Raw genomic sequence first — 26,286 nt, 5'->3', positions numbered from 1 at the left:
AGACATGCCGCCCTTGTCTCCAAGGAAGTGGAACGGTCTGCAGATTTGGGCGACGGCCGCCCTCGTGAGGTCAAGCGTGAGAGCCCTTGCTAGGGAGCTGCATGTGTAGAAAAAGTCCTGGCTGACACTCAGCCGTGGGCGCCGGGGTAGGGGCAGCCTGACATTTTCAGCTGATGAGTCCGTGTCTGAGCTGCAGTCACCCGTCAAAATGTCACATAGCCCCCCCGCCTGCAAACACATTGAGTTTTAACTGGGTCCGTCTGCGTGCTGGAAGGAGCCCTGGGCTGAGTAAAGGCCTGACTCCTAGTCCTGGCTCTCCGCTTCCTCGCCGCGTGGCCACGCACAAGTTGTTTTCCTTCGTGAGCTTCAACTCTCAAGAGTCAGGTTAGGTGGTGACTTGCACTTAGCTCTCTGGACTATTCTACAGCAGCTCTGGAGCCATACTGTTCCCTGCTCACGTATGTCTATGTGGGTCACCGGGACTTAGGTCCTTTGAAGCCGACTGAGCTGCAGGTGAAGTAGACCCTAGAGGCCAACTGGGTTTATAGGTTGTACTTCCGGATCCTCTGATGTCAAACACTTCCCAAGGCAGCCTCCCTACCCGGCCCCACTGCCTGTCTAGGCTCCACCGCCTGTCTATGCCTGGTGAATGGTGGAATGCGTCCTGGCAGGGGTGGGAGGGACAGGAACGTGTTTACAGGGATTCCCGGCTCTCCCAAGAACTTTTCAAGGGCATTGTTGTCAGCTCAGCACTTACTCGGGCCCCTGGCCCCTAGGGTGTGGTTCCAGTTATGGTGGCTGTTGGCCAGCTGGATGAGTGAACAGGATTTGCCTGTGGAGATGTGCTCAAATCAGGAGGAACTACATACGTAGCAATTGGATCAAATGAAGTCTCATTTGTTACTTTTGGCCATCACATTCCCCTCCCTCTTCCGCCTCCTGTCAATTTGCCTGTTTGAAGAAACACAGACAAGAGCCTTTCCCAAGCCTAGAAAGGCCTCAGTGGAAGTCATTAACTTGGGTGGAATTATGAGTAGGACTTGCTCAGTGACTCTGGTCTGCGATACTTGATTGTAGTGTAGGCGGTAGCCAAATGTTTTGTGATTATCTCTCACTGAGATGTAAAAAAATATATATATCTTTTTGGTTAGATTAGCAAATGTCCAAAAAGGGCTGCCATTCTGAACTGATGCCAGTAGATAATGAATCTCAAATTGCTATGACTTTTGGTTTATATTTGTGGTGTGAACCCCACTATTAAGTGGCTTTGTCATCTTCCAATCAGTACATTTTCTTCAACTCCCAGCCAAACCCAAGTAATTAGCTCGACTGTGTATATAGTGATTATTCATTATAATCCTGGAGTCACATTATAACACTCTTCGCTAGGGAGTGGACTTCTCATAAGAAGGATTAGTCTTGAACTTCATCCAAAGGATTTTTCTACAAAAGGACCTGAAGGGCCTCAGTTTCATGTGGTTTTTCTTCTAAATCAATAACTTAGTTGGGATCTCCTAAGGCAACATTCTAGAAAGGCTCCATCATTCTCATTAACAAATATTCATTGCATGTCTACCATGTTCATGGAACCGAATCAGATCCATGAGGGTATTAGACATGGACCCTTAGGCAGCACAGTTATTTTTAATGGCCCTATCTGCATATGTAGGTCCCACAGGATTGCATGATGGTGATTTGTAACTTTTCCCCATCGGCTGTGAGCCTTTAAGGGGCAGGGACCCTCTCTCTTTCTCTAATCCTTTTCATCTGTTTGGGAAGGTAGACGATGAGAGGGAGCAAACTCATGAAAGTAATGCCACACTCAGATGGTAATGAGCCCAGCTCACAGTAATTGTAGCCCTGATTCTGAGCACCTGCCGTTTGCCAGGCCTGTTTGGTGCGCCGTACACTTACGAAATGGTCACCCTTTTCCTGTGAGGAACATTCCATTCTGATGCTCGTTTTGTGAAAGGAGGTGGAGCAACTTGCCCGAGACCTCATATCCCATCTGAGGTGAAGTCAAGGTTTGAACCAGACCTGTCTTGCCCAAATAAGTAGGTTCTTTCCAGCACCATGTTCCCAGGTGTGCACTTACTCTTCAGGCTGCTTGGAGAACAGCCACCCCGTAGGAAATGCCTCACTAATTAACCCAGGGTCTCTAACTTTAGCCTGTGTTCTGTCAGCTGGGCTCTCACATCACGGGAAAACTAGTTGCCTGTCCAAAGGGAAGCCTTAGCTATTATGGAAACACAGAACTCTAATTGGGTAAGAAAAGGAGACATTTAGAATTATAGGAGCGGGATTTAGGAGAAAGAACTTCAGAAATGATCTAGTCTCATCCCCTGGTTGATTAGAAAGCAAGTCAACAAGAGAGGCCCAGGGCCTGTCCACGGGGCTACCAGCTGGTCACTGATGGAGCCAGGACTAGACTTGGTCTGGTCTTCTTCCTACCCTGTTAGGTTTCCAGACCTTCTTTATTTTCTGCCAATTGCATACGTTGAGAATTTACTAGCACTTCAGTTTTCAAATGCATTTTCTATATCCGGTATCCATAGGTTGTGCCAGAAGATGAGTGATAGCTATATTTTCAGACTAATCCAGTTCTGTCTGGAAGCATGGAGAACTTATCAAGCTGAGTTAATAAGGCTTTTGCCAAGTTATGTCTTGGGTTTTTCATTTTTGTTTTGTTTTTGTTTTTGTTTTTGTTTGAGAAGGCCCCGTTGCTGGCAGGAGCATGAATCATGGTAAAGCTTACAGACTTTGCCTACTAACAGTTTCCAGTAAGGGCAGGAAAGAAATCTCCGTACAGATTCTTTCTCCACTTTTGGGGAAGAGCTTCAAAGTTGCCATATCCATTTGTGGGCTTCAAAGGGAGACAGAACAGCCATGATGATTATTGCTAACTCTCTTTTGTGCGTTTGGCTCTTCAAGGCAGACCTACCTCTGACGTGGTTCCCACATAATACTCCTTGCTGGGAGATTTTGGGACGTCAGAATGGCTATAACTTTCCATGGAGTTCTGGCCATTTGCAGTCACAAGGTACAGGATGTGCTTACCCCATTCAGTGGGCTTCTAGAAGCCTACCCTGCAAGCCCTTTACCATTTGCAGGCGATGGAGAGTGATGTTCTTTGATTCCATCCTTGGAGTAGCGAGGAGAACCTGGTCGTGGAGGTCTACGTGCTGGTTTAATTAACACTGGACTAAGTGAACTTGGGCGGAGGGAAGTTACTCTCCCCAAGGCTTTATCTTTTAAGGTTGAAATCAGTTTTGATAACGTGAAGAAAGCATTATATAAACATTATTAAATGAAAAGAAGACTTCTTCTCTCCCATATCAACTAGAGAATTTCTTGCGAGACTAGAAAATGAAGCAGCTATAAAATGACTTTCCTGTATTTTTCTCACTTTGTGTTATTCTAGGTTCTCCAAAAAGCCCATGCCAAGATAGGATTGAATTCCTGTGAGAGAAAATGGGGGAGGCCCTGGGAGGGGCTGGTGGCTGTCCCATTTCTGGGCGGTCTGATTCTAAGTGGAGGAGAGAGCAAGGAAGGAAGGAAGGCAGGCTGGATGGAAGTCTCGTAGATGGTGGTGCGCTCTGAGGAGGGTTTGGCGAGACTGTCGGGAGGTTGTGGAGCGGACGTCACCTAGGAGGACTCCTCTGTCTCCTGGCAACGGGCCTGCCCTGCGCACCCCTGCGCACCCCTGATGGGCCGGGAGCCCCCCGGAAGCAGGCCCCTTGCTGACAGGTTTGGGAATCACCCCCACGCCCCCGCGTCCTTGGTTAAAGTCCCTATAATGGGAGGTCTGTAGGGCACACTCTCGCAATGCCAACTTGTTTCCTCTAGAAAATTCTGACTAGCCAGTAATATGATGGAGAGGTGCCTGGGCAGTTCAATCGGTTAAGCATCCAACTTCAGCTCAGGTCACGATCTCACGGTTCATGAGTTTGAGCCCCGTGTCGGGCTCTGTACTGACGGCTCAGAGCCTGGAGCCTGCTTCTCATTCTGTGTCTCCCTCTCTCTCTGCCCTCCCCCACTCATGCGCACATGCCTGCTTGCTCTCTCAGTCAAAAATAAACATTTAAAAAATATATGACGCAGAGCCTTCCCTCACATTAAGCTGCTCTATCCTGTTGGCTTTTTAAATTCCTTTGGAGCAAGGAATTGATAGGAAGAAGAGAAGGGGGAGGGGAGACTGATGGGGGAGGGAAGGCACAGAGAGACACGGGTTAGTGAACTCTAGTTCAGGGACCTGCTGGAAGGCCCAGCCGTGCTGTGAGTGCCCTTGGCAGGTGCAGAGGGGACAACAGGTAAGAGAAGGGAGTTACTTGTGTACAGATGCAGGGTGGGGGCTGGCAGACGGCTAGACAGCCGCCCACATCCCCCCCTCCCTGTTCCTTTATATTTACAGAGCTAATGAATGAGAGGGTCGATCTTTGCCTCCCTGGGCCTCACTTATGGGCCTCCGTGCAGTACCTGCTTGGACTCTGAATGGTGCCAGTGAGGCCCGCCTGACCTGGGCCTCCCGTTGAAGGAGGCTGGAGACCAGCTCACTCTGTCTTGCTGGTGCTCCCGGGCTGTGAGGCCCCTGCCGGCTCCACGGGGCTGACGGCTTCAGGGACGCTCCCCTCTGCCTTCCTTCTCTCTCCTCCTCTCTCCTCTCACTCCCATCTGGACTTGAAATGTCTTCCTTTTCTGGCATATTTTGGAGACTGCAGCCAGTGGGCAAACAAAACGGAAAATCCCCACATGTAGCCACCAAGACTCCCAAATCCTTATTTCTAAGCATTAAAAAAATGCTTTCAGATAGACGTGAGAACGTGTGAGTTTCTGAAGACCCTAAAACTAAGTCCTACTTCTGTTCGCCACGGTTTGGCTGCAGTATTGTTCATTAATATACCCAGGGGTGCCTGGCATCTGACTTCATCTCAGGTCATGATCTCACAGTTTGTGGGTTCGAGCCCCAGGTCGGGCTCTTTGCTGACAGCTCGGAGCCCGGAGCCTGCTTTGGATTCTAGGTCTCTCTCTCTCTCTTTGTCCCTCCCCTGCTCGTGCTCTGTCTCTCTTGGTCTCTCAAAAAAAAATTAAAATTAAAAATAATAAATACCTCTATCCTGTAGTTGAAGCCATCTTTGATTTATAACCCTATGAAAGTAGGTCATTAGTTTTTCTTCCTATTTTCCTTTTCTCACTAAGAACAGTTCTTTACTAGGGGCGCTTTCCTAGGTGGCTCAGCCAGTTAAGTGTCCTATTCTTGGTTCGGCTCAAATCATGATCTCATGGTTTCGTGGGTTTGAGCCCTGCATCAGGCTCTGCGCTGACAGTGCTGACCCAGCTTGGGATTCTCTCTCTCCCTCTCTCTGTGCTCCTCCCCCACTCGTTCTGTCTCTCTCAAAATAAATAAACTTTAAAAAAAAGAACATTTGTTCCTAAAATATTTTCCTTCGAAGGATACTTACTTCCATGTAGAAAAGTGAAGAGGGGGTGATGTGGGGGGGAGGTAATTTTTCCCCTCTACAACATGTGAAAAAGAGGAGATATGTGAAATGATTTCAGAGCAAGAGAGAAGAACCAGATTGTTCTTTTTTCCTTTTTTAAAGTTTGTTTACTCTGAGAGGGGGGAAAAAGTGTGAGCAGGGGAGGCACAGAGAGAGTGGGAGAGAATCCCAAGCAGGCTTTGCACTGTCAGCATAGAGCCCGACATAGGGCTCAGACTCAAGAACTATGAGATCACGACCTAAGCCAAAATCAAGACTGAGATGCGTAACCGACTAAGCCACTGGATGCCCCCCAAATTATCCTTAAAATACACGAGCTTCCCTCCGAGTGACCCCGTTCACGGATCGACTCTCAGCCGCAGAGCCCGCCCTGGCCTGTAAGTCGGAACTTGGTTCTGGTCTTGACAGGCAGCAAGTGAAGGGGACGCCTCGCTGGGTCTCTGCCCTGCTCGGGGTCTTCTTTGAAAGCTGGTAGGGGTTGAAAGGATATTGGAAAGTCCACTCTACCCCAAACCCTTTGACTTATCTGGATAATTTTCTGATTCCTTCGTAGATTTAATGGATGCATCCAAGGATTGCTGCAAATCTTTAAAGGCAGAGGACTAGATTTTAATGGGATTTTCAGAAAAGGAAAATAAGTAGGTGAAAAGTTGTGTGGTTGTTTGTTTCTTTGGTTTTAGTCAGGATATTCTCTGTGGATGCCAGTCCCTCTTTTGTTTTTTTTTAATTAAAAATTTTTTGGATGTTTTGTTTATTTTTGAGATCGAGGCAGAACATAAGTGCAAGAGGGGCAGAGAGAGAGGGAGACCCAGAGTTTGAGGCAGGCTCCAGGCTCTGAGTTGTCAGCACAGAGCCCAACACAGGGCTCGAACCCATGAACTGCAGGGTCATGACCTGAGCCAAAGTCAGACCCTTAACTGACTGAGCCGCCCAGGTGCCCCTGCTAGTCCCTCTTTTAAAAGTAAAGTATTTCCAGGGCATCCAGAGGCTCGCTTGGTTAAGCGTCCGGCTCTTGGTTTCGGCTCAGGTCATGGACTCACAGTTTGTGAGTCTTGAGCCCCGAGCCGGGCTCTGCGCTGGCAGCGTGGAACCTGCTTGGGGTTCTCTCTCCCCTCTTGCTGCCTCTCCCCCTTCTCTCAAAATAAATTTTCCTTAAAAGGGTTTTCCGAAATGTCCAGATTTCAATTGAAAATCACTTGCTATTCCAGAAATGTGGAAAACCTCAACTTGAATGGACAAAAGATAGACAAGACGTGCCAACACCAGGCTGACGGGTGTTAGATCCTCTGATAGAGATGCCAAGGCAGCCCTCCTAGGTACTTCCGTGAGCGCTTACGCTCTTGACACAGAAGTAGAAAGTCTCAGCAAAGAAGTAGAAGAACGAAGAATCAAACGGAAATATTAGAACTAAAACTTAACTACACCTGCTGACACGAGATGTAAATAAATGGGCTCAGCAGCAGAGCGGAAGTGCTCTCTAAACATTGCTAATGGAATTAAATTAATTTCAGGCAGGACACATGGTCATACATATAGATGTGGTTTATCTTAATATTTAATATTTCTATTACACTTTGCCCCCAAATCAGGCCACATTTTAAACCTTATATTTTGCTGTGTAAAGAATTCCTAGGGTGAACATTTATATTGTGTGTTTAAAATAGGCATCCATGGGGCGCCTGGGTGGCTCAGTCGGTTGAGTGTCCGATTTTGGCTCAGGTCATGATCTCACAGTTCGTGGGTTCAAGCCGCACGTCGGACTCTGTGCTGACAGCTCAGAGCCTGGAGCCTGCTTCCAATTCTGTGTCTCCCTCTGTCTCTGACCCTCCCCTGAATGTGCTCTGTCTGTCTGTCTCTCTCTCTAAAATGAACGTTAAAAAAAAATTTTTTTTAAAAGGGTGTAGAAAGAAGGCCAGCTAGGGTAGTGAGAAGTCCAGAAGACTTGTCTGGTGAGGAATATTTGCAAAGCCTGAGATGATTTAGTACACAGAAGAGGGTCTGGATGCATGGTATTTATATACATCTGGAGGGGTCTCATTTAGAACAAGGTGTTCTCTCCTTATTTCTGCATTTGCTCTAATTGGACCATTCCTGTATTAGGATCTCACAGGGCAGGGAGAAGGCAGTCTAGAAAGGCAACTTTTGAAAAAGTAGTTCATTTTTTTGAAAAGTTCATTTATTTATTTTGAGAGTAAGAGAGAGAGAGAGAGAGAGTTGGGGAGGAGCAGAGAAGAGAGAGGGAGAGAGAATCCCAAGCAGGCTCCATACTGTTGGTGTAAAGCCCAGTGCAGGGCTTGAACTCACGAACTATGAGATCAGGATCTGAGCTGAAATTAGGAGTTGGAGGCATACCCGACTGACCCACCCAGGCGCCTCCCAGAAATAGTTAATTCCTGAAGCTGAGTTTCCTGGTCTGTAAAACAGCATTTGAAACTGAATGCTTGGAAGCCAGTCGAAAATCCACCTCTGTGGGTTGGAGTGGTGTTGACTCAGAGTTTGGGGGTGAAATGGTGTGCGCGCACGCACATGCGTGTGTTGGTACCTGCCAGGTGTGTGCAGGGTTTTGTCTGAGTGCTTCTGCTGGAGAAATGCTTCTTAATGTCATCGAAGGGCCCGAACGTGGTCCCCCCCCCCCCCCCCCCCCCCCCCCCCCCCCCCCCCCCCCCCCCCCCCCCCCCCCCCCCCCCCCCCCCCCCCTGGTGCTCTGGGAGCCACTGCCCTGTGCTCTCTGACAAACCCACAGCGCTCATTCCACGGTACCCAATCCCGCATACACCTGCTCGCCTGCCTTTCCCTCTGCTCGGTCCTCATTCCCGGAGAGACGGTGTCGGACTCCCGGCTCGTCCTGGGCGGCACTGCCTCTGCGGTCAAGGCCGGCGAACGGGCAGCAGGAGCCCCTGTCTCTGCACCTGGGGACTGGGACCTGGGAGGTGGCGGCTGCCCACCCGGTGCTTCCTCCCCCTCACCCAGCATCTGGGCCTCTGGTGCTCCCTGCCCTGATCCCTCGCCCCCATCCCTGTCCTCCTCCCTGTCTTCACCCCCACCTGCTCGGGGGGGGGGGGTCTCCTTTGTGTTCACAGTGAGTCAGGTCCCTGCTGGCACGACTGTCCTCTTGGGTGACTGCCGATGTGCTAGTTAACTCTCCAGGCTCGGGTCCCGCTTCTTCCCCTTTGAGGAAGGGAGGGCGAGGGCTGCGCTTCCTTTGCTTCTGATGGTGCCATTCACAGCTCTTCCCCCTTCTTCCTGTCTATAAAAGAAATATTTATTTTGAGACAGTGAGTGAGTGAGCAGGGGAGGGGCAGAGAGAGAGAGAGAATCCTAAGCAGACCACGTTGCCAGTGCAGAGCCAGATGCGGGGCTCAACCTCTTGTCCCATGAGATGATGACCTGAGCCAAAACCGAGTCAATGCTTAACCAACTGAGCCCCCGCGTGCCTCTTTCTTCCTTTTGTTCCTCCTGCTTCTCCCATTCCTCTGGAGTGATGCAGAATGTCTCTTTTCCCCTTAATGATTCCTCCATGAAGTTTTGATTTAGAGCTGCTGGTGGTCCCCTGGGGTGGCCTTGGCTCCCACCTGCCTTTGTGCCCTGGAGAGACAGTCTTCTTAAGGTGCTTGAAGGAAGCTGCTCAGGCCAGGAGCAAACACACGTGTTTGCATAGGCATCCGTAGCCCGATGCGTGCCCCGGTTCTGTAGTGGAGGACAAGCCTAACTTATTCATTTACAGCTTCTTTTATTGCAGAAAAAGGAGTGGACGTGGGATGAGACCAAGATGCTGGTAATGCAGGACCCTATCTACAGGTAAGAGCCCCTCCCGGCCTGGTGGCCCCTGGAGCTGTCGGGCTGTGGGTTTAGATAAATCCACATAACTTTCGACTGCATTTCCCTTCCAAGACCCTTGGTTTCTATACACGTAAGTACAAGATGCAAATCTACGTCGTCTTTAAGATTGAGTGGAAAATTCTTCTTGGGCTCAATCGCACTGTCTGGAAATGGTGAAGGATTTCTGCTTGATGTCTAGGCCAAATCTTTTGGGTGTAGTTTGAGACTTTTCCATTCTGTGCTAGTGTATCTCAACAGAAACTTCCGAACTGTGTATCGGTTCCACCTCTCTGCCCCTTCAGAAACTGAGCACGGATAAAGGGTTTGTGATCTGTTGGAAAAGCAAAAAGTCCCACATATAATCCCTAGAAATTGCTTTCACAGTGAGACTGGTTGGCTTCCTCCAGAGATAAGATGTGTGCTTGCTGGACAGAGGAATGCCTGGTGGCCACAGTACAGGACACCAAGGCGCGCCTTAGACCCACGGGACCTTGACTCACCGTGTTACTCTTGTGTCCTAGACTTTGCTGGCCAGGCCCATCCACCCCACCCCTACCTCCTTCCTGTTTCCTTCACTGATGGAATGGGTAGGAGCTCTTCCTGTGGGATTTGGGGGAACCTAGATTTAAGCGTTTTACCTCCTCTCAAATGACTTGCTTTGGATGGCAAAATGGATAAAGGTTGGGACTCAACCGGCAAGGTGGCAACATGGTGGCCCTGCCTTCCAGTCAAAGAGTGGACTCCTATGAAAGGAAATTTCCGTTCATTCAAACAAATACAGGAGCGTGAAAGCCATCATGGCAGGTCCTGTGCGGGGTGTTTGAGTGGATGATTACAGTGAGCAGGTCACAGTCCCTTGTTCTTGGGGAGTGGTGGTCTAGAGGGACATGAACAAGTCACTGTCACACAAGACTGTGTGTCTGACAGCGTGAATTTCTTTCTCCAGGCTCCTGTTGTACTTTTACATGTTTGTGGAAATCAATGTTACGGTGTGTTATTGTTAAAGTCTTTGGCCAGTTGTCTACAAGGCTTTTGCGGGCAAAGAACTACGCCCAGCTCACGTGTGTATTTCCAGCACCAGCCCTCTGTGCGTCTGACCCGTGTGCGTCATTGAATAAATGTGTGATGGACAGATGGAGAAATGCACTGAGCTGATATCTGAAAATTAACTTAAGTGTTAGGGTGATTCACAGAGGGGAGGAATCCCTTTCTACCTGAGTGATAAGGAAAGGCTTCACGGAACAGTGCAGCGGAGCTGGGCTCGGAGGATGTGATTGGATGAACCCTTTGCATTTTGTGAAGGGAAGGATTTCTTGGGGTGTTTTTGTGTTTGTTTTCCGCAGTCACACGTACACATGCAAAGCCACCGCAACATGGACATTCCTCGTGGACTTGAATCTTGCCTTTGCTAGGTGGAAAGGACTTTGCCCCAAGTTTTAACGACATTGCCTGAACAAGCCGTCAATTTTATTTTTTAAAACAGCTTTATTTTGAGGTGTAGTTGACATGTAGAAATTGAGCATATGTAACGGGATTAATTTCCGAAGTTTTGACCAATGTGTACACTTCTAAAACCAAGATGAGTGTATGTCGCCCCCAAAAGTTTCCTTGGGCACTAACCTATCATCTTTCCTTCCCACCCCTCCTGCCCCCACCCCCACAACCCCGGGCAACTACTGATCTCTCCTCCGTTGTTGTAGACGGGTTGGTTTTTTCTTGAATTTTGTGCAGTCCCACAGAGTATCCTTTTGGGGGCCTGGCTTCTTTCATTAACGAATCATTACTTGTCATTGTATGTGTCAATAGCTTATCCCTTTTTAGTACTAAATGGCATTCCACTGTATGAGTGTAACGCCGTGTGCTTAGCCATTCACATGTCGGTGGTTTCCATTCGGGGCCATTACAGCAAAAACTTCTGTTCACTACAAGTATTTGTATGGACACACAGTTTCATGGTTTTGGGGAGCATACACAGGAGTAAAATGACTGATTATACAGTGGGGATATGTGTATTTATAAGTTTATTTTTTGAGGGAGAGAGAGAGAGAGAGAGAGAGAGTACAGCTGGGAAGCACCAGAGAGAGGGGGAGACACAGAACCTGAAGCAGGCTCCAGGCTCTGAGCTGTCAGCACAGAGCCTGACGTGGGGCTCGAACCCACAGATCATGAGATCATGACCTGGGCTGAATTTGGATGCTTACCCAACTCAGCCACCCCGGCGCCCCATTTTTATTTATTTTTAATGAAACAGTGCCGCTAGTGGAGTTTGAGACGTCCACTTCCTGCCCATGTTTGCCAACATCTGGCACTGTCAGTTTAGCCCTTCAAGTAGGTGTGTTTTAGTATCTCATGGTGGCTTCATTTGCATTTCCTAATGACTGAGGACGCTGAGCATCTTTTCATCTTCTGTGCCCTTGGTGTATCTTTTGTTAAGCATCTGTTCAAATCTTTAGCCCCTTTTTGATTGTGGCGTTTTGTGTTCTTACTGAATTTTGAGAGTTCGTGATAAATTTTGAATGCACACACTTTTATCAGGTACCTGGTTTGCAGATATTTTCTCCAAGTCTGGATTGTCTTTTCTCTTAATAGTGCCCTTTGAAGAACAGAAGTTTGCTTTTGATAAAGTCTGCATTATCAGTTTTTTAAATGTATGGATTATGTATTTGGTGTTATAGCTAAAAAAAAAAAAAAAAAACAAACCTTTGACTCACGATCACAAAGACTTTCTCCTAAGCCTTACATTTAGGTGTGTAGTCACTTTGATTCATTTTTTAACACAATGTGAAGAATACATCAAAGGTTTTGTTTTTCCTCCTGTGCACGGATGTCCAGCTCTAGCCTCCTTTGTTGGAAGGATTGTTCTTTCTCAGCTGAAGTACCTTTGTTGAAAATCCGTTACCCCTCTCTGTGTGATTTATTTCAGAACTCTTTATTCTTTTCCATCCATCCAGCTGTCTGTCTTGATGCAAGAAACACAGTGTCTTGTAACTTAATAAAAATTCAGGGGGGCCCTGGGTGGCTCAGTAGGGTGGGCATCTAAGCCTTGATTTCAGCTCAGGTCATGATCTTAGGGTTCGTAAGTTTGAACCCTGCATCGGGCTCTGTACTGACAGCATGGAGCCTGCTTGGGATTCTCTCTCTCTCTCTCTCTCTCTCTCTCTCTCTCTAAAAATTAATACACTTTATAAAATTCTTGAAATTGGGTAATCTATCTTCTAACTCTTCTTCTTTTTCAAAGATTACTTTCAATTAGTATTCGTATGGCATATCTTTTTTCATTCATTCACTTTTAAGAAGAAATATGCTTTTGTGACTCGACCTTGGAGTTGTGAGTTCAAGCCCCATGTTGGGTGTAGAGATTACTTAAAAATGAAATCTTTAAAAAACATACATGCTTTTTGATGGGAGGGTAGAAAATAGCAAAGAAATCTTAAATTTTAAAGTGAATTCTTAACAATAGTTTTTGGGGTTGGCTGGGTGGCTCAGCTGGTTAAGTGTCCAACTCTTGGTTTCGGCTCAGGTCATGATTTTGCGGCTTTGTGGGTCTGATCCCTGCATCTGGCTCTGTGCTGGCAACACAGAACCTGCTTAGGATTTTCTCTCTCTTCCCGCCCCTCCCCCACCCACTCTGTCTCTCTCTCAAATAAATAAATAAAATAATAAAAATAATTTAAAATTTAAAAAATGTTCTTTAATTAAGTAATGTATTTAATTTATATCCAAGTTAGTTAGCATCTAGCGTCTAGTGCTATAGTGATCCTGGGAGTAGACTCCAGTGATTCAACCCTAAGTGCAACACCCAGTGCTCGTCCTAATAAGTGTAAAAAATGTTTTTAATTTGAAGGTAGGCTCCACGCCCACCGTAGGGCTTGAAGTCACAACCCTGAGATCTATTTGGCACCCCCTCCCCCGCTGTAAAGCAGCCCCGACAGCAGACTTTCTGGGTGAGGGGCCCCTGCCTATCTTCCCAATCTATCAGAGCTCAGCAGCCCATGTATATGAACACAGGAATGAAGTTTCCCCAGTGCTGTCCCAGGCTTCTAGATACTTCTTTCCCACTCGTGTATTAAATTGGGTCTTTTTGGCCTCTGTACTTGTAAATGTGTATGTCTGTTGTTAGGGGTGGATGAAAGAGGACTTTATTCTAAACTGCACACCCCATTTCATCATCAGTAAGAACATTTATCACCGTGATAATATGAAAACAGTTACAAATGCGCTTTCTTTGCATACTGTTTCCTCCCCTCGGGAACCTCTGGATTGATTGACTGGCATTGCCCAAGAATACATACTTGCTTCTGGCTTTTACGAAACGCTGGGTCACTGCAGCATTTGCTTGCGGAAAACCCCTTTGTGGTACGGTACATTCTTCCTGGCGAAAAAGAAGTGCCTTTACCACATCAGTAACGGAGTCCTCTTTTATTGACCCAAATTTTAAATTTAAATTTTGTTGCATCTCTCACATGGGATAATAGAATCATGTTTTTTTTATTGTGGTGAAATAAATAGAACATAAAATTTTAAGTGTGCAGATTAGTAACATTAATTATACTTACAGTGTCGTGCAGCCGCCCCCACCTTCCAGAACGTTTCCGTCATTCTAAACCGGAACTGTGTGCCCATCAGCGGGGTCCCCTGATTTCCCCTCCCCAAGTCCCAGGTGACCTCTAAATTCATGGAATTTTATGAGGTTAAAAGCACCGTGGTGGACTTGTGGCCCAGCTTCCCTCACGGCAGGATGCCTCTGTCCCCTGAGCTGATTTGCTGTGACCCTGCTTTTCACTGTTTATGTAAGTTTTATCCATTGATCCTAGCTCTCTTCTCTGCAGCCACAAATACCTAGATCTTATTTCCCTAATGTTCCTGAAGCCATTCTGCATTATCGTTTTTTCTCTAGACTTCCTAATTTCAGAACACATTATTTCCTCCTAAAATATGTCAGGATGTTTTTAATGTTTATTTATTTCTCTGGCAGCCAGAGACCGCGAGCAGGAGAGAGGCAGAGAGAAAGGGAGACGGGGAATCTGGAGCAAGCTCCATGCTGTCAGCACGGAGCCCAGTGTGGGGCTCGAACTCACAAGCTGCGAGACCGTGACCTGAGCCAAAATCAAGAGTTGGATGCTTAACTGACTGAGCCCCCCAGGCGCCCCCAAATATGTTAGAATTTACTACAGGATCCCGGGTGCTGTGTGATCAGTGTAAAATACAGACAACACAGTTTTACTCTCATGATACGGCCTTTGGCAGTCATTTTTAAAGAATGACGTCACAGGGGCGCCTGGGTGGCTCAGTCGGTTAAGCATCTGACTTCGGCTCAGGTCATGATCTCACAGTTTGTGGGTTCGAGCCCTGCATGGGGCTCTGCACTGACAGCATGGAGTCTGGTGCCATCTTCAGATTCTGTGTTTCCTTCTCTCTCTGCTCCTCTTCCTTCTTTCTCTGTCTCTCTCTCTCAAAAATAAACATAAAAAATTAAAAAAAAAAATGACCTCATACTGTATTTTTTTTGTTTAACGTACTGTTAGGTCCTAGGTCATGGTGGATTTATTGTCCAGAATCCTTAGGATTATTTCATGGCCTTTAATCCAGCTTTCTTACTCATTCTTTAGTTCTGCCATTTTCTCTGTTTTATTTTTCAGCCTAAATACAAGAATTTACATAGATTGTCACTATATTTGGTATAATTCTTTGGAACCCATCATTCAGAGTGTTTGACTTGTGTGTGTCTATGTGAGTCCGGGCCCATTCAGTAGGCCCGTAGGCCCCTGTGAGTGTTCGAGCCTAAGGAAGTTGTTATGGGATTTGGACCTACCCCGTTGCAGCAGGACCCGAGGAGTACGGAGCCCACACAAGACCTGAGAGGAGTCATCAGCCCTGCTGCGGCTTGTGAGTCAGAGTTCCCAGGGTGCCAGGTGGGGCCACGTGTGAGAGCGGAATTGCAGAGGGCGCAGGAGCAGACATCTGCGGAAGGCTACCGACTCTTCCTGGCTGCTGCCTCCTCGTTAGCTGGGATTCTTCCCGTCGCGGGGCCCGGTTCGAGGTTGTTTGGTGGAGCTGGTGGCTGTGAAGGCGGGCCGGGTATGGAGCCCAGAAGAGAGCGGCCACACGCAGTTCGCCGATACCTCGATGTCCGTTTCTTCCCCCTCTAGCCAGGGATGACGCCTCTGAGCACAGCTGCTCCTGCTTCACTCCCTCCTCCCAAATCCCACGTGGGTTTCTCTCGTGAGCCATCCTGCCCCGTGACTCTAGAGCGAAAGGGACGCCGAGTTCTAGCTCAGTGGAGCCGACCCGGCGTGAGACCGTCACACCAGCTAGTGTCAGGCTAAGTGTCCCTCTGAGCTTTCAGTAAGTACAACTTCAGTAAGGATGTTCTCATCCAAGTCACCGATACGGTAAGGCTGCTGAATAGAACAGGATTAGGCCTGAAAAATGAGGCTTCATGTTTTATTTTTCCTTATTTCACTTTTCACTTCCCATATTTTACCCTGTCTGGCTTAATGGCATGCTTTTTTGTTTTGTTTTAAGTTAAAAAATAGCACTGGAGTGGCTGCACCGTTACAGAGTCTTTGTGCTTTTGAAATTCAGTTCCACTGCCTTGGTTTCTTCTCGGTCTTACTGGGCACTGAAGGAATGACCTGGGGGCCAGACAGGCACACAAGAATCCTTCTTTTTAACCAAAGGAAGTAAATTAATTGACCTGAAGTCTTTAGGAGGCAGACTGGACAAAGTTCTCCAGTTTTGAGTACAAATGACCAAACCAGGGAGGGCCCCTGTAGGGTGTCTGGCCGGTCCTCAGGAAAGTCATTAATTAACGTGCCAGAGACATTGGAGGAGGTGCGTTCTGGCGTGGGGCCCTCCACGTTGAGCTGTGCTGTGACGTGGGACAAGGCGGAGAGAAGTTATTCAGGGCTGGCTGGGGACGGGAGGCGAGGACGCCCAGACAGCTCCGATATGCATCGTTGATTGGGCCAGGCTCCCAGGACCTCGGGTTCATCAGTCTGGGTCCAATCGGAAGACAGAACTCACACAGTGATTTACACAGAAGAATGATAAAGACTCATCCAGCTGTAACCAAACAGTACCTCCAAAATGGAAAGAGCACTGTGAACAGTCCTCTAGAGCTGAACGAGAACATAGGCGGAAGCTCAGACTCGGAGGGAGCGGGGCGGCGGGGGGCTCCCCCAGGCTGGAGTTCATTCTCATGTGTAGTAGGTGAGTCACAGCCGATGGACGGCAGAGAAAGCTTGCCGAGTGGCCGAGGCCAGAGCCGGTCCCCAGTTGCTGGGAAAATAGGAAGTAACCCTTTTGGGGGCTGGTCCAGAGTGGCAGCAGGTGGCCAGGTGCCCGAGGCAAATGGCGGCATCCCTGTGGGTTGGAGGCGTGGAGCAGCCAGAGTCGTTTCTGGGAGGGCTGGGGAGATGATCGCCCAGGATGCCAGGTTCCAAGGGGCTGTGCGGGGACAGAACATGGCCGGGCAGCCTCGTGCCCCCGGTGCTGACTGACTCGGCAGCACCTGCGAGCACCAAGACCAGCCCTTTGTTCCCCGTGTCCTTCACTTACACACAGAACTCCGCAAAGCCTGCTGGCCGTTAAGGACTCGCTTGAAGGGATTCTGCCCGTCATCAGAGTATTCTTGAAAGTGCAAGAAATTGATCATCCCTCTGTGGTGGAGCAGGACCTGGTCCCTGCCCTCAACGCGTCCACAGTGAGACGAGACCCAACGGAGGTTACCTCAATCCTCACGGCACCCCACATGGAGAACCAGCCATTCCCGTTCTTCCAATGAAATGGAACCTCAGACGTAGTATGTGACTTTCCCGTGATCATGAACTGGTTCATTGTCAGAGGACTGTCCGGCCCCTGGCATCCACCCTGTTACACTGCTCTGCTCAGTGCGTCCACTCTTAAGACAGACCCACATGCTTATTTGCCTTCATATTTAGTTTTTATCACTTCAAAATGACACGTCAAAATGCAAAACATTTTGCAGGACACAAAACGCCGGATGTTAAGGTGAATGAACTGTTTTCTCTCCAGGGGACTGATAAACCTGTGATACATGGGAGTTTCTTGGAAAATCGGGGACTGTGGTTGCACATTTCACTTAGTTAACAACCAACAATTGAAATGATTGAACCAGACAGAATGAAGGAGCATGAGTACCTTCGGATTCAGGAAGCATGTTTAATGATGAGCAAAGTAAAGTAGAAGAATTTGATTTTTTTTAAATGTTTATTTTGAGAGAGAGAGAGAGAGAATGTGAGCAGAGGAGGGACAGAGAGAGAGGGAGAAAGAGAGAGAATCCCAAGCAGGCATCACACTGCCCAATGTCAGCCCAGAGCCTATCATGGGGCTCGAACCCATGAACTGTGAGACCATGATGTGAGCTAAAATCAAGAGTCGAACTAACTGACCAAGCCACCCAGGCACCCCAAAAGAGTTTGATTTTTTTTTTAAAGAGTTTGATTCTTAAACTCTAGACTCCTAGTAATGAAACCACACAATGTGGAAGATAGATTTTAAAACCATCCAGAGCAGAAAAATACACTGCTTATAAAGGAACACAATTAGGCTGATAGCAGAACTGGAAGACAGAAGATGGTGGGTTATCTTTAAGAATATGGGGGCTGGGCTAAGTGCCGAAGCTGAGAAGGCACCCTCCCACACTTTGTTTTTATGAAAGTGGGGCAGGAAAAAATTCGAGGCAGCATTTTTAAAAATTGTAAATAAATGAGAGAGCGTCCGCCCGACGAGAGCGTTAAGGGTGGAAGGAAGGCGGGCGTCCAGGGGTGGAGCACAGTGACCCGTCCAGGAGAAGCTTCCAGAGGAAGGGCCGGGCTCTCCAGCCCCTTGCTGGGGAGACAAGGGAGACCATGGGGCCCCAAGTCGGAAATCAGCAGTGGAATCAAACAAATGGACATTTTCAAAAGGAGATAATAATAGCCCTGGAATGGCAGGACCAGGCCCCATGGGGATCAAGATAAGAGGTTTGAGAAATGGGTATTGTTTTTTAATGGAACCAGATACTGCCCTAACCTGTAATATGGAGGGAGAATCCCGTAATTAGGAGAAAAAATAGAATACGTAGTAATTACTTACACTGTTGTGGGATGGAGCCAAGAAAAGCTCTCAGGATTGTTTTTTTAATAGTTTATGTTCAAATTGGTTTCCATGTAACACCCAGTGCTTCTCCCCACAAGGCCCCCTCCACGACCATCACCCCCTCCCTCCCCCCCTCCCCCTTCAGTCCACACTGAGATCTCAGGGTTCCTAAAGGTGGCTCTCCAACATCCGGGCTGTCCCCTGCAAAAGCGTGTCGAGACCCTCCCAGATGGAGACGGTTCTGTTCTCTAACCTCCCTCCCTCCAAACCTCCGCACGCCCAGTCCCCGCCTCAAATCACTCCATTGTCACTGGAGTGTGGCGGGGGCCCGGCACCGGGGGTCCTGGGAGGTCAGAGAAGAATGCGCAGATCTGGAGCTCAGACACCTGGTCTCATTTGTGCTCCGTGAGGTACAAGGGATGGGATCATTGCATCTTCCCATATTTAAAAAAAATTTTTTTAATGTTTATTTTTGAGAGAGACAGCACAAGCAGGGAGGGGCAGAGAGAGGGAGACACAGAATCCAAAAAAGGCTCTAGGCTCTGAGCTCTCAGCACAGAACCCGACATGGGGCTCAAATTCACAAGCTGTGAGATCAAGACCTGAGCTGATATCAGACACTTAACCGACTGAGCCACCCACGCACCCCTAAAAATTTTTTTAGTGTTTTTTGTTCTTGAGAGAGACAGAGTATGACCGGGGGAGGGGCAGAAAGAGAGGGAGACACAGAATCCGAAGTAGGCTCCAGGCACTGAGCTGTCAGCACAGAGCCTGATGCGGGGCTTGAATTCACGAACTGTGAGATCATGACCTGAGCCGAATTCGGATGCTCAACTGACAGCCGCACAGGCGCCCCCGCATCTTCCCGTATTTTTCTAAGCCTGAGCCTCCTCCGGCCTTGCAGCGTCGGGGTTGCGGGGGCGTGCCTGCTGGACCGGCAGCCAGGGAGCTGGAGGCAGCCTGGCCTGTAGATCTCTCCAGGCTTCTCCTGTCTTTTCTGGGCCAGCCCGTTGAGGGATGGGTGTGTCTGTCACTGCAGTGAGTAATGTTTCATGTCAAGTTGATGTTTTTATTCCCTCTAGTGTCAGAACCTTTCATAGACTGTGCCTTTTCATACATATGCATGAGTAGGAATTACCCACTTTTCCGCACGGAGAGACTCATGAAGAGGGAAAGAGTATCAGTCACGTTCTCTGGCTGCAGCCAGTGCCCCGCGGGTGCTCACAGTCCCTTATTCACCCGGCATTAATTCCACTCAGTGCCACATCCTTCCCCCCCACCCCACCCCCCGCCCCGCCGGTGCTACCTGTTGGCTCGGTGGACCCTCCTTCTCCTGACGTGACCCCCATCTTCCGTGAGATTCCTCCCCAGCCTCCTCCCCTTCCACACACCCTGGGTCACTGCCTCCTGTTGTCATCACCGCTCTGTGCCCTACCCTCCCGTGTCCGGACCTGCCTTCACTGGTCTCTTCGCCATGGTCTGTGGCCTGCCCTTCCCCATCCCTCCCTGCTGGTGCGCTCGGCTCCTCCTGTCCTAACCTCCCTCACCCCTGCTGCCCCGTGCAAGAGCGCATCTGTCAACCCTCGGCTCCCTCCCAAAGCCCAGTGCCCGCCACCCTGCTGTCCCTCGTTCCTTGTGGGCTAACTGGATTTCTACCACTTCTCACCCTCTCCTGCCCATGAATTCTCCTCTTCTTATGGGTTTTCTGCCGGCCTTTGTTTGCTTGCAGGTCTACATAGTTATGTGCATTCTTGATCTGTTCCGGTCCTTTTTCTTTCCTTGAAAGCCGGTTCTGCGCTTCGGTCCGCACGCCCCTCCATGGGCTTGGCCAAGTCCCTTGAGCTCGGGAAGAATCGGTGAACATGCAGGAGGCTCCGTGAGTTCCCCTGAGGGACTCGCTGACAGGTCATTCCTTTGAGACCTCGGGGCTCTGTGTCATGTGCACATGTCAGCGCTCACGTCCTGGACCTACCTTTTCCTCGGTCCTTCCTCCTCTCTCACCTCCTGCCCTGGAGGCCACTGTGTGTCCCCCCACTGTGTGCCATAGCTTGGCTCTGCGGGGTCCCTGCGGTGACTCCTCTCTGTGACATTTTTCAGGAAGCATTCAAAGGAACGTATGGTTGAGGCAAACATTTCAAAATGGCCAAATAATACATGCCTGTCACTAAGAGTGAAGAAGTCTTATAAAGGAAAAAGCAGATGCTCTTCCTCCAAATTCCCTCTAGCACCAGTCCCCGTGCAGATGTGCAGCCGCTCGGATGCTCTTCCGGGACCCAGTGTCGTCCTGCGGGTAGTTCCACGAGGAGCCTGTTTTTCTCTTGGTGATTTATCAGGACCTTCCTCCTGCACCCATGTTTGCAGTCCTTGCGCAAGAGCTTGGACGCAGAGTTCCAGGGTGGCCGTTGACAGTAGGGTTTTAGGGAAACACCCCACCCGCAGAGAGTCTTGTGTCGGGGAGGTGGGCACGGGAGGCATCGCCCAGTAATCAGGTAAGGGGCAGACTGGACAACAGAGCCAACAGCATTTGGGAGCGTTAGACGGGGGTCAGTCTGTGAGCCGTGTGAAGATTGGGTTGTTCGGACCAGTGACAGTCTGACTGTAGAGTAAATGAGGAGGTGCTGGGAGCCGCCCCTCCACTGACCTCAACTTGAATCTTTGGTAATTTTACTTGTGCTCCTGGGCTTTCTGCCTCAGGTGGAGCCACTTTGATTATTAAATTCCCTCATGGCGGAAGAGTGGAGACTTATCGTGGTGACTCTAAATGTGAAGGCAGGAAGCATACATGTTTTGGGCACTGCATCCCTGCCGTCTGGAAGGCTCTGCGTACACAGTAGGTGCTGCGTAAATGCCACGTGACAAAGCGAGGGCAGGCTCGATCCACTTGTTTATACTAGAATGCTCATTTCAAAAAGGCTGTTAAGCTTCCTTATTTTCTTGGTGCCTCGTCCGTTTTCTGCCCTTCTTGGTGGCCTAAAGCACAAAGCTGGTAGATAGTGAATGATCTACGTACAGCAGAAAACTGAGGAGGCTCTAGAAGGATCAGAGATAAATCTTCAGATCGGTCTCTCGTGCCAGGCCCTAGACGACATCTTTTACACTTAACGATGGAACATCCAATTAGGCCAACGTTAGAAGACTTCACATAATTAAACACCGTCCACCGGGGCGGGAATCGCCCTGTGGAGGAAGAACCAGGGGCAACAGAGACACCAGGCCTGGTCCCAGTTCGCTTTCTAAGTGAGTTCTTACTTTGAAATTCCATTACCGTTTCCTTTTCTCCTCGTTACATGCGTAAAGGGACTCCGTTTGGAATTTGCACAGCATTGAATTGGCCCAGATGGGAGCGTGCATGCAGAGTAAAACCAGCCATCATGGCCTTGACCCCTTTCCCTGCTACCAGGTAGACCCTGGCCCAGGCATCCATAGGGTGGCCTTGACCTTCTATGTGACACAAATACCTTTAAGAACCTGGTGAAACTGAATCCTCTCCCTAGAACAATTCATTCACATACATACTTGGAGAATTTTGAGTTTGTGGAAAATTCATGGACTGCACGGTCCTATGTTTATTGGTTCAAACGTAAGACCCTCTGGTGTCAATAATCATTGTAAATTATCTTTGAATATTTTGCTTCTCCAGCCAGGACGGTTTCTCTTTGTCTATCCTTCTGTAGGAAGAGTGGGGGGAAAAATCTAGCCCACTTAATAATTTAATGTTTGAGTGATTGATGGATTGGCTTTATCAGCCCAAGAGGCATTTGGATCTTGTTAAAGGAATCAACGTCTTCAAAACAAACCAATCTTGTATTGGTGGGTTTCAGAGGGCATAAAGGAAGATTTGTTTAGGAAGAGACTTTATGGCTTGCTAGGTGTTTCTGGATTCACACGGGTGTGGGAAAGTTGGCATAGGGTCTGTGTTTGACACTCGGAGGTGAGGGCCATGTAATGGGCCAGGGGAAGGACCTCTGTGTGACCAGCCTTAACCCCAAAGGCAAGTAAAGATTGCTTTTGGTCTGGAGCTGGACCTCTGGTCTGAGCAGCCCTTACTATCACCAGGTGGTCAGTGTCCCAGCCTATCCCCCAGTAACTGTGTGGGCATTCCACACTACACACCAGTCTACACGCTGTGTGGTCATGCCCTGTCCCTCGGTCCTGGCTGGGAAGCCCTCTAGGTTCCCTCTTGCATCTTGGCACAGTTAGGAGGACAGTGACGGGCCACCGTGAGGAAGCCTGCAGCCGGTCGTGCACTGGGACTTCTTCTCTGCTAGCACAGACCTCACATTATAGAGAGAGCGTGACCGGGGACCCTGAGGGTTAGACGTAGAGTTCAGCAAATAGGCTAAGTTGTCTCCAAGTCCCCACACCCTTTGTTAGGAGCCCCTGAGAAGCAACTGTGGAGGAGCGATAGCCTCTCCCAGTGGCTGGTGGCAGTCACAGTCAAACCATGATTGAGCAAGTCTTCTGGGTTCAGTAACGTGTCTGTCAAGTTCTTGAGTAAGAATCCCAAGGTGTATTTTAAATACTGTGTCCACCAGGAGTTGTTTCCTGCTTTCAACCCTGCTCCCACAGTAGGGATCTAATTTCCATTTCTTCTTTGTGCCCAAGGCTATATAGTCCTTAAGTTCAATTTTGTACTGTGGCTGTTTATCTAATATTTCTTAGCGGTAGCTCCATCTTATTCGTCTTTATGTCCCCTTGACTGCTGTCTTACACATAACGGTGCTCAATACATATTTGTTAGATCTAATTGATTTCTTCTTCAATCTTTGCAAAATTCCCAAGAAGTGGGTACAATTATCCTGTAGACTATTTTTTTATTTTTTAATGTTTATTTATTTTTGAGAGAGAGACAAAACATGAGTGGGGGAGGAGCAGAGAGAGAAAGGGAGACACAGAGTCCAAAGCAGGCTCCAGGCTCCAAGCTGTCAGCACAGAGCCTGATGTGGGGCTCGAACCCACGAGCCATGAGAGCATGACCTGAACTGAAGTCAGAAGCTTAACTGACTGAGTCACCCAGGCGCCCCTGTCCTGTAGACTTTTATCTAGGGCAGAGCAGATGGCCGGATGGACAAACAAGTGCACCAGCCAACCTGCTAACATCTGTTGAGCACCAAATGCCACCGTATGTGACGGTACTTGGGGAAGGTGATAAAAAATGCTAACCTGAGAACTCCAAGAACGTATGTTCTAATGAAAGATAACACACTGCACACAGATGGCCATTGAAAAGGCAGCCTTGCAGTTGGGAACACTGAGAAATGAGAGCTTGGGTGACCTTGGTCAGCTCCGCCCAGGGACCAGGCCAAACGCCTCTTCATACTGGGGGACGAACCACGAACCAAGGCTGCCTCTGAAAATCCGCTCCCTCCTTCCTCCAGTTGGCCGAGGATGCCAGCCTGTCCTCTGTCACTGCTGCTCAGTTAGCTCTTGGCCTGAGGGACCAGTAATCTTTGTCCCTGCAGTATCTTGGTCTCTAGCTTTACGTCTCGTCCAATTTGTTGCAGTTTTTACTGATAATTTGTCACTATCAGAGGGCGGATGGGAGAAATGAAACCATAATAAGAGTGAATGTGCTCATCTTGGTTTTAGGAACGGCCTCAAGCAAAGGTTTTGGGGAGGGGATGAGCATGAGGGCCTCAGGAGGTAACCCCTGACAGACGCGATCTGCACGATCTGCACGTGAGCCCATTGCCTTCCATTAGCACCTAATTCATTGTTAGGGGGTCCCGGCTGTGGGGGGAGGCGGGCTGTTGCTGGTGCATTGCCTTCTAGAGTCTCAGCAGCCATCCAGGCAGTGGCCAGTGGTCTGATCTCCTCCATCTGGACTTCTACCCAAACACTGATTAAGTGTATATAGGAGTGTGTATGTGCACGTGTGGGCACGCATGTAAATACAAACATCTATTTTTGTAAGAAGTTTTTAAAATTTCTTTTAATGTTTGTTTATTTTTGAGGTGGGGGAGAGGGGCAGAGAGAGGGAGACACAGAATCTGAGACAGGCTCCAGGCTCTGAGCTGTCAGCACAGAGCCCGACACGGGGCTTGAACTCAAGAGCCGTGAGATCGTGACCTGAGCTGAAGTCAGACGCTCAACCTACAGAGCCCCCCGGGCACCCCTGTTTTTTGTTTTGTTTTGTTTTATATCAAAAAGGCTAAACCCAAATCCCTCCCAGTTGCCTTTGTTCACTGATGGAAAGGAGAAAGCCCTAAGGAAACAATTAAGCCTGTCAGACTCTTCAGCTGACAAAGAAGAATCCGACAAGCTAAATGCGAGAGAGAAACTGCAAGTGTTCTGACACCAGGCCCCCGGAGGACCCCCAGTGTCCCCCGCCAGGCCTCCCAGCCTCGCTGTCCCCATGAATTTCCATGAGCCCCGTCCCTCGGGCCGTGCGTCTCAGGATGAGTGTGTCTACATCGCCACTCTAAGAAGATGCCACCGACTGTTTCCGGCTGCACCTGCTTTTGTTTGGACCCATGTCACATCTCTGGTAGATGTCCTCACCCTGCAGAGAGGGAGGGAATTAACGGACAGGTAAAATGCAGGTGGGAGCAGTTAAATCAAACCTTTTTGCTTCCTTTTAAAAATTTTTTTTATTTCCTTCATATTCATTTTTGAGAGGGAGAGAGAAACAGGCAGAGTGCGAGCAGGGGAGGGGCAGAGAGAGAGGGAGACACAGAATCCAGGCTCTGAGCTGTCAGCACAGAGCCTGGCGTAGGGCTCGAACCCAAGAACCATGAAATCATGACCTGAGCCGAGTCAGACGCTCAACTGACTGAGCGCCCCATATCAGCCTTTGCTTTAACCAGGACGTTTGACTTAAAAAAAATTGTACTGAGCCTGTGTCTCAGCCAGATGACTCCTACGCGCACACCAGGACAGCCTCCGCTCTGCCAAGCAGAGGCGTAGCCACCAGGATGCCATCCCACAGCAGGGGGGGTGACAAGCCGGGGCAGAACTGACCACCTGGGCGGCTTCAGAGCTAGTGTCCACTCGACGGTCTCTTCCCCGGCCGGCTTCCCCTGGACCCGGTCTCCTTCCGTCTCACCTGGATCTCAAGACCTCATGTTCCCTGTATTTCCCCCCGGATCTTGAGGCTATTTCAGTTTTGTTTCTTTTTTGTTAGCCTATAAATAGGCTCAGGTTTTGCCACCTGAAAAGAAAAGCTGCTCCCGGGGCCTACCTCCTTATCTCGTCTCTCTCTGCAGACTCGGGGTGACTGCGCTTGCCGCAGGTATTTGCAGCCCCCCCCCACCCCGTTCTTCAGCTTGTTGTATTTGGGCCTCCGCGCTCTGTACCAAGAGCGCCCTGCCGCGGCCACCAGGGGTGTCTCTGTTGCTAATCCCGGCTCCCTCTGCGTCCTCATCCCCTTTGCTCTCCCCAGAGCGCTGAACACCGTGGGCCTGTCCTCCTGCAAGTCCTCGGTGGGTCCCCGTGTTCCTTCTCTTACCTCCTGGTCTCCTGCTGGTTTGCTGCTGACTCCCCCTCTTCTGCCCTTAGTTTCAATCAATACTGTTAACAGGATTCTTAGGGAGCCCCGTCTCTTCCTTCTCTTCTTGCTTCGGGGGAATCTCCGATTCCCTCTGTGTCCCTGTGGCTTCCAAGTTGTGGCCTCTCCCCAGACCTCTTGTTTCTTTTTTTTTTTTTAATATTTTTTTAATGTTTATTTTTGCGAGAGAGAGAGTGCAAGCGGGATAGGGACAGAGAGAGAGGAGACACAGAATCTGAAGCAGCTCCAGGCTCTGAGCTGTCAGCACAGAGCCCAATGTGGGGCTCGAACCCACGAACCACGAGATCATGACTCGAGCCAAAGTCAGATGCCCAACCAACTGAGCCCCCCAGGTGACCCATCCCCTGACCCCTAGTTTCT

The 26,286-nt window shown here is 49.1% G+C and overlaps 1 protein-coding gene across 3 annotated transcripts in view; it reads left to right on the top strand.

The window, feature by feature from the left end:
* The window catches only part of NOS1AP (nitric oxide synthase 1 adaptor protein), a 292,958-nt gene that overhangs the window by 205,086 nt on the left and 61,586 nt on the right, over positions 1–26,286 (top strand). For 2 of the 3 annotated variants that reach the window (XM_029935726.1, XM_029935722.1), the window contains exon 4: positions 9,238–9,296. In XM_029935726.1, the coding sequence (XP_029791586.1) occupies positions 9,238–9,296 (59 nt within the window). Of the gene's footprint in view, positions 1–9,222; positions 9,297–26,286 lie in introns of all 3 variants that reach the window. The other variant, XM_029935721.1, reaches the window with a different exon arrangement.

Source organism: Suricata suricatta, chromosome 3 (assembly GCF_006229205.1).
Source record: "Suricata suricatta isolate VVHF042 chromosome 3, meerkat_22Aug2017_6uvM2_HiC, whole genome shotgun sequence".
NCBI lineage: Eukaryota > Metazoa > Chordata > Mammalia > Carnivora > Herpestidae > Suricata > Suricata suricatta.
Note: the sequence above shows the minus strand (reverse complement) of the source record. Positions and strands in the feature narration are given on the sequence as shown.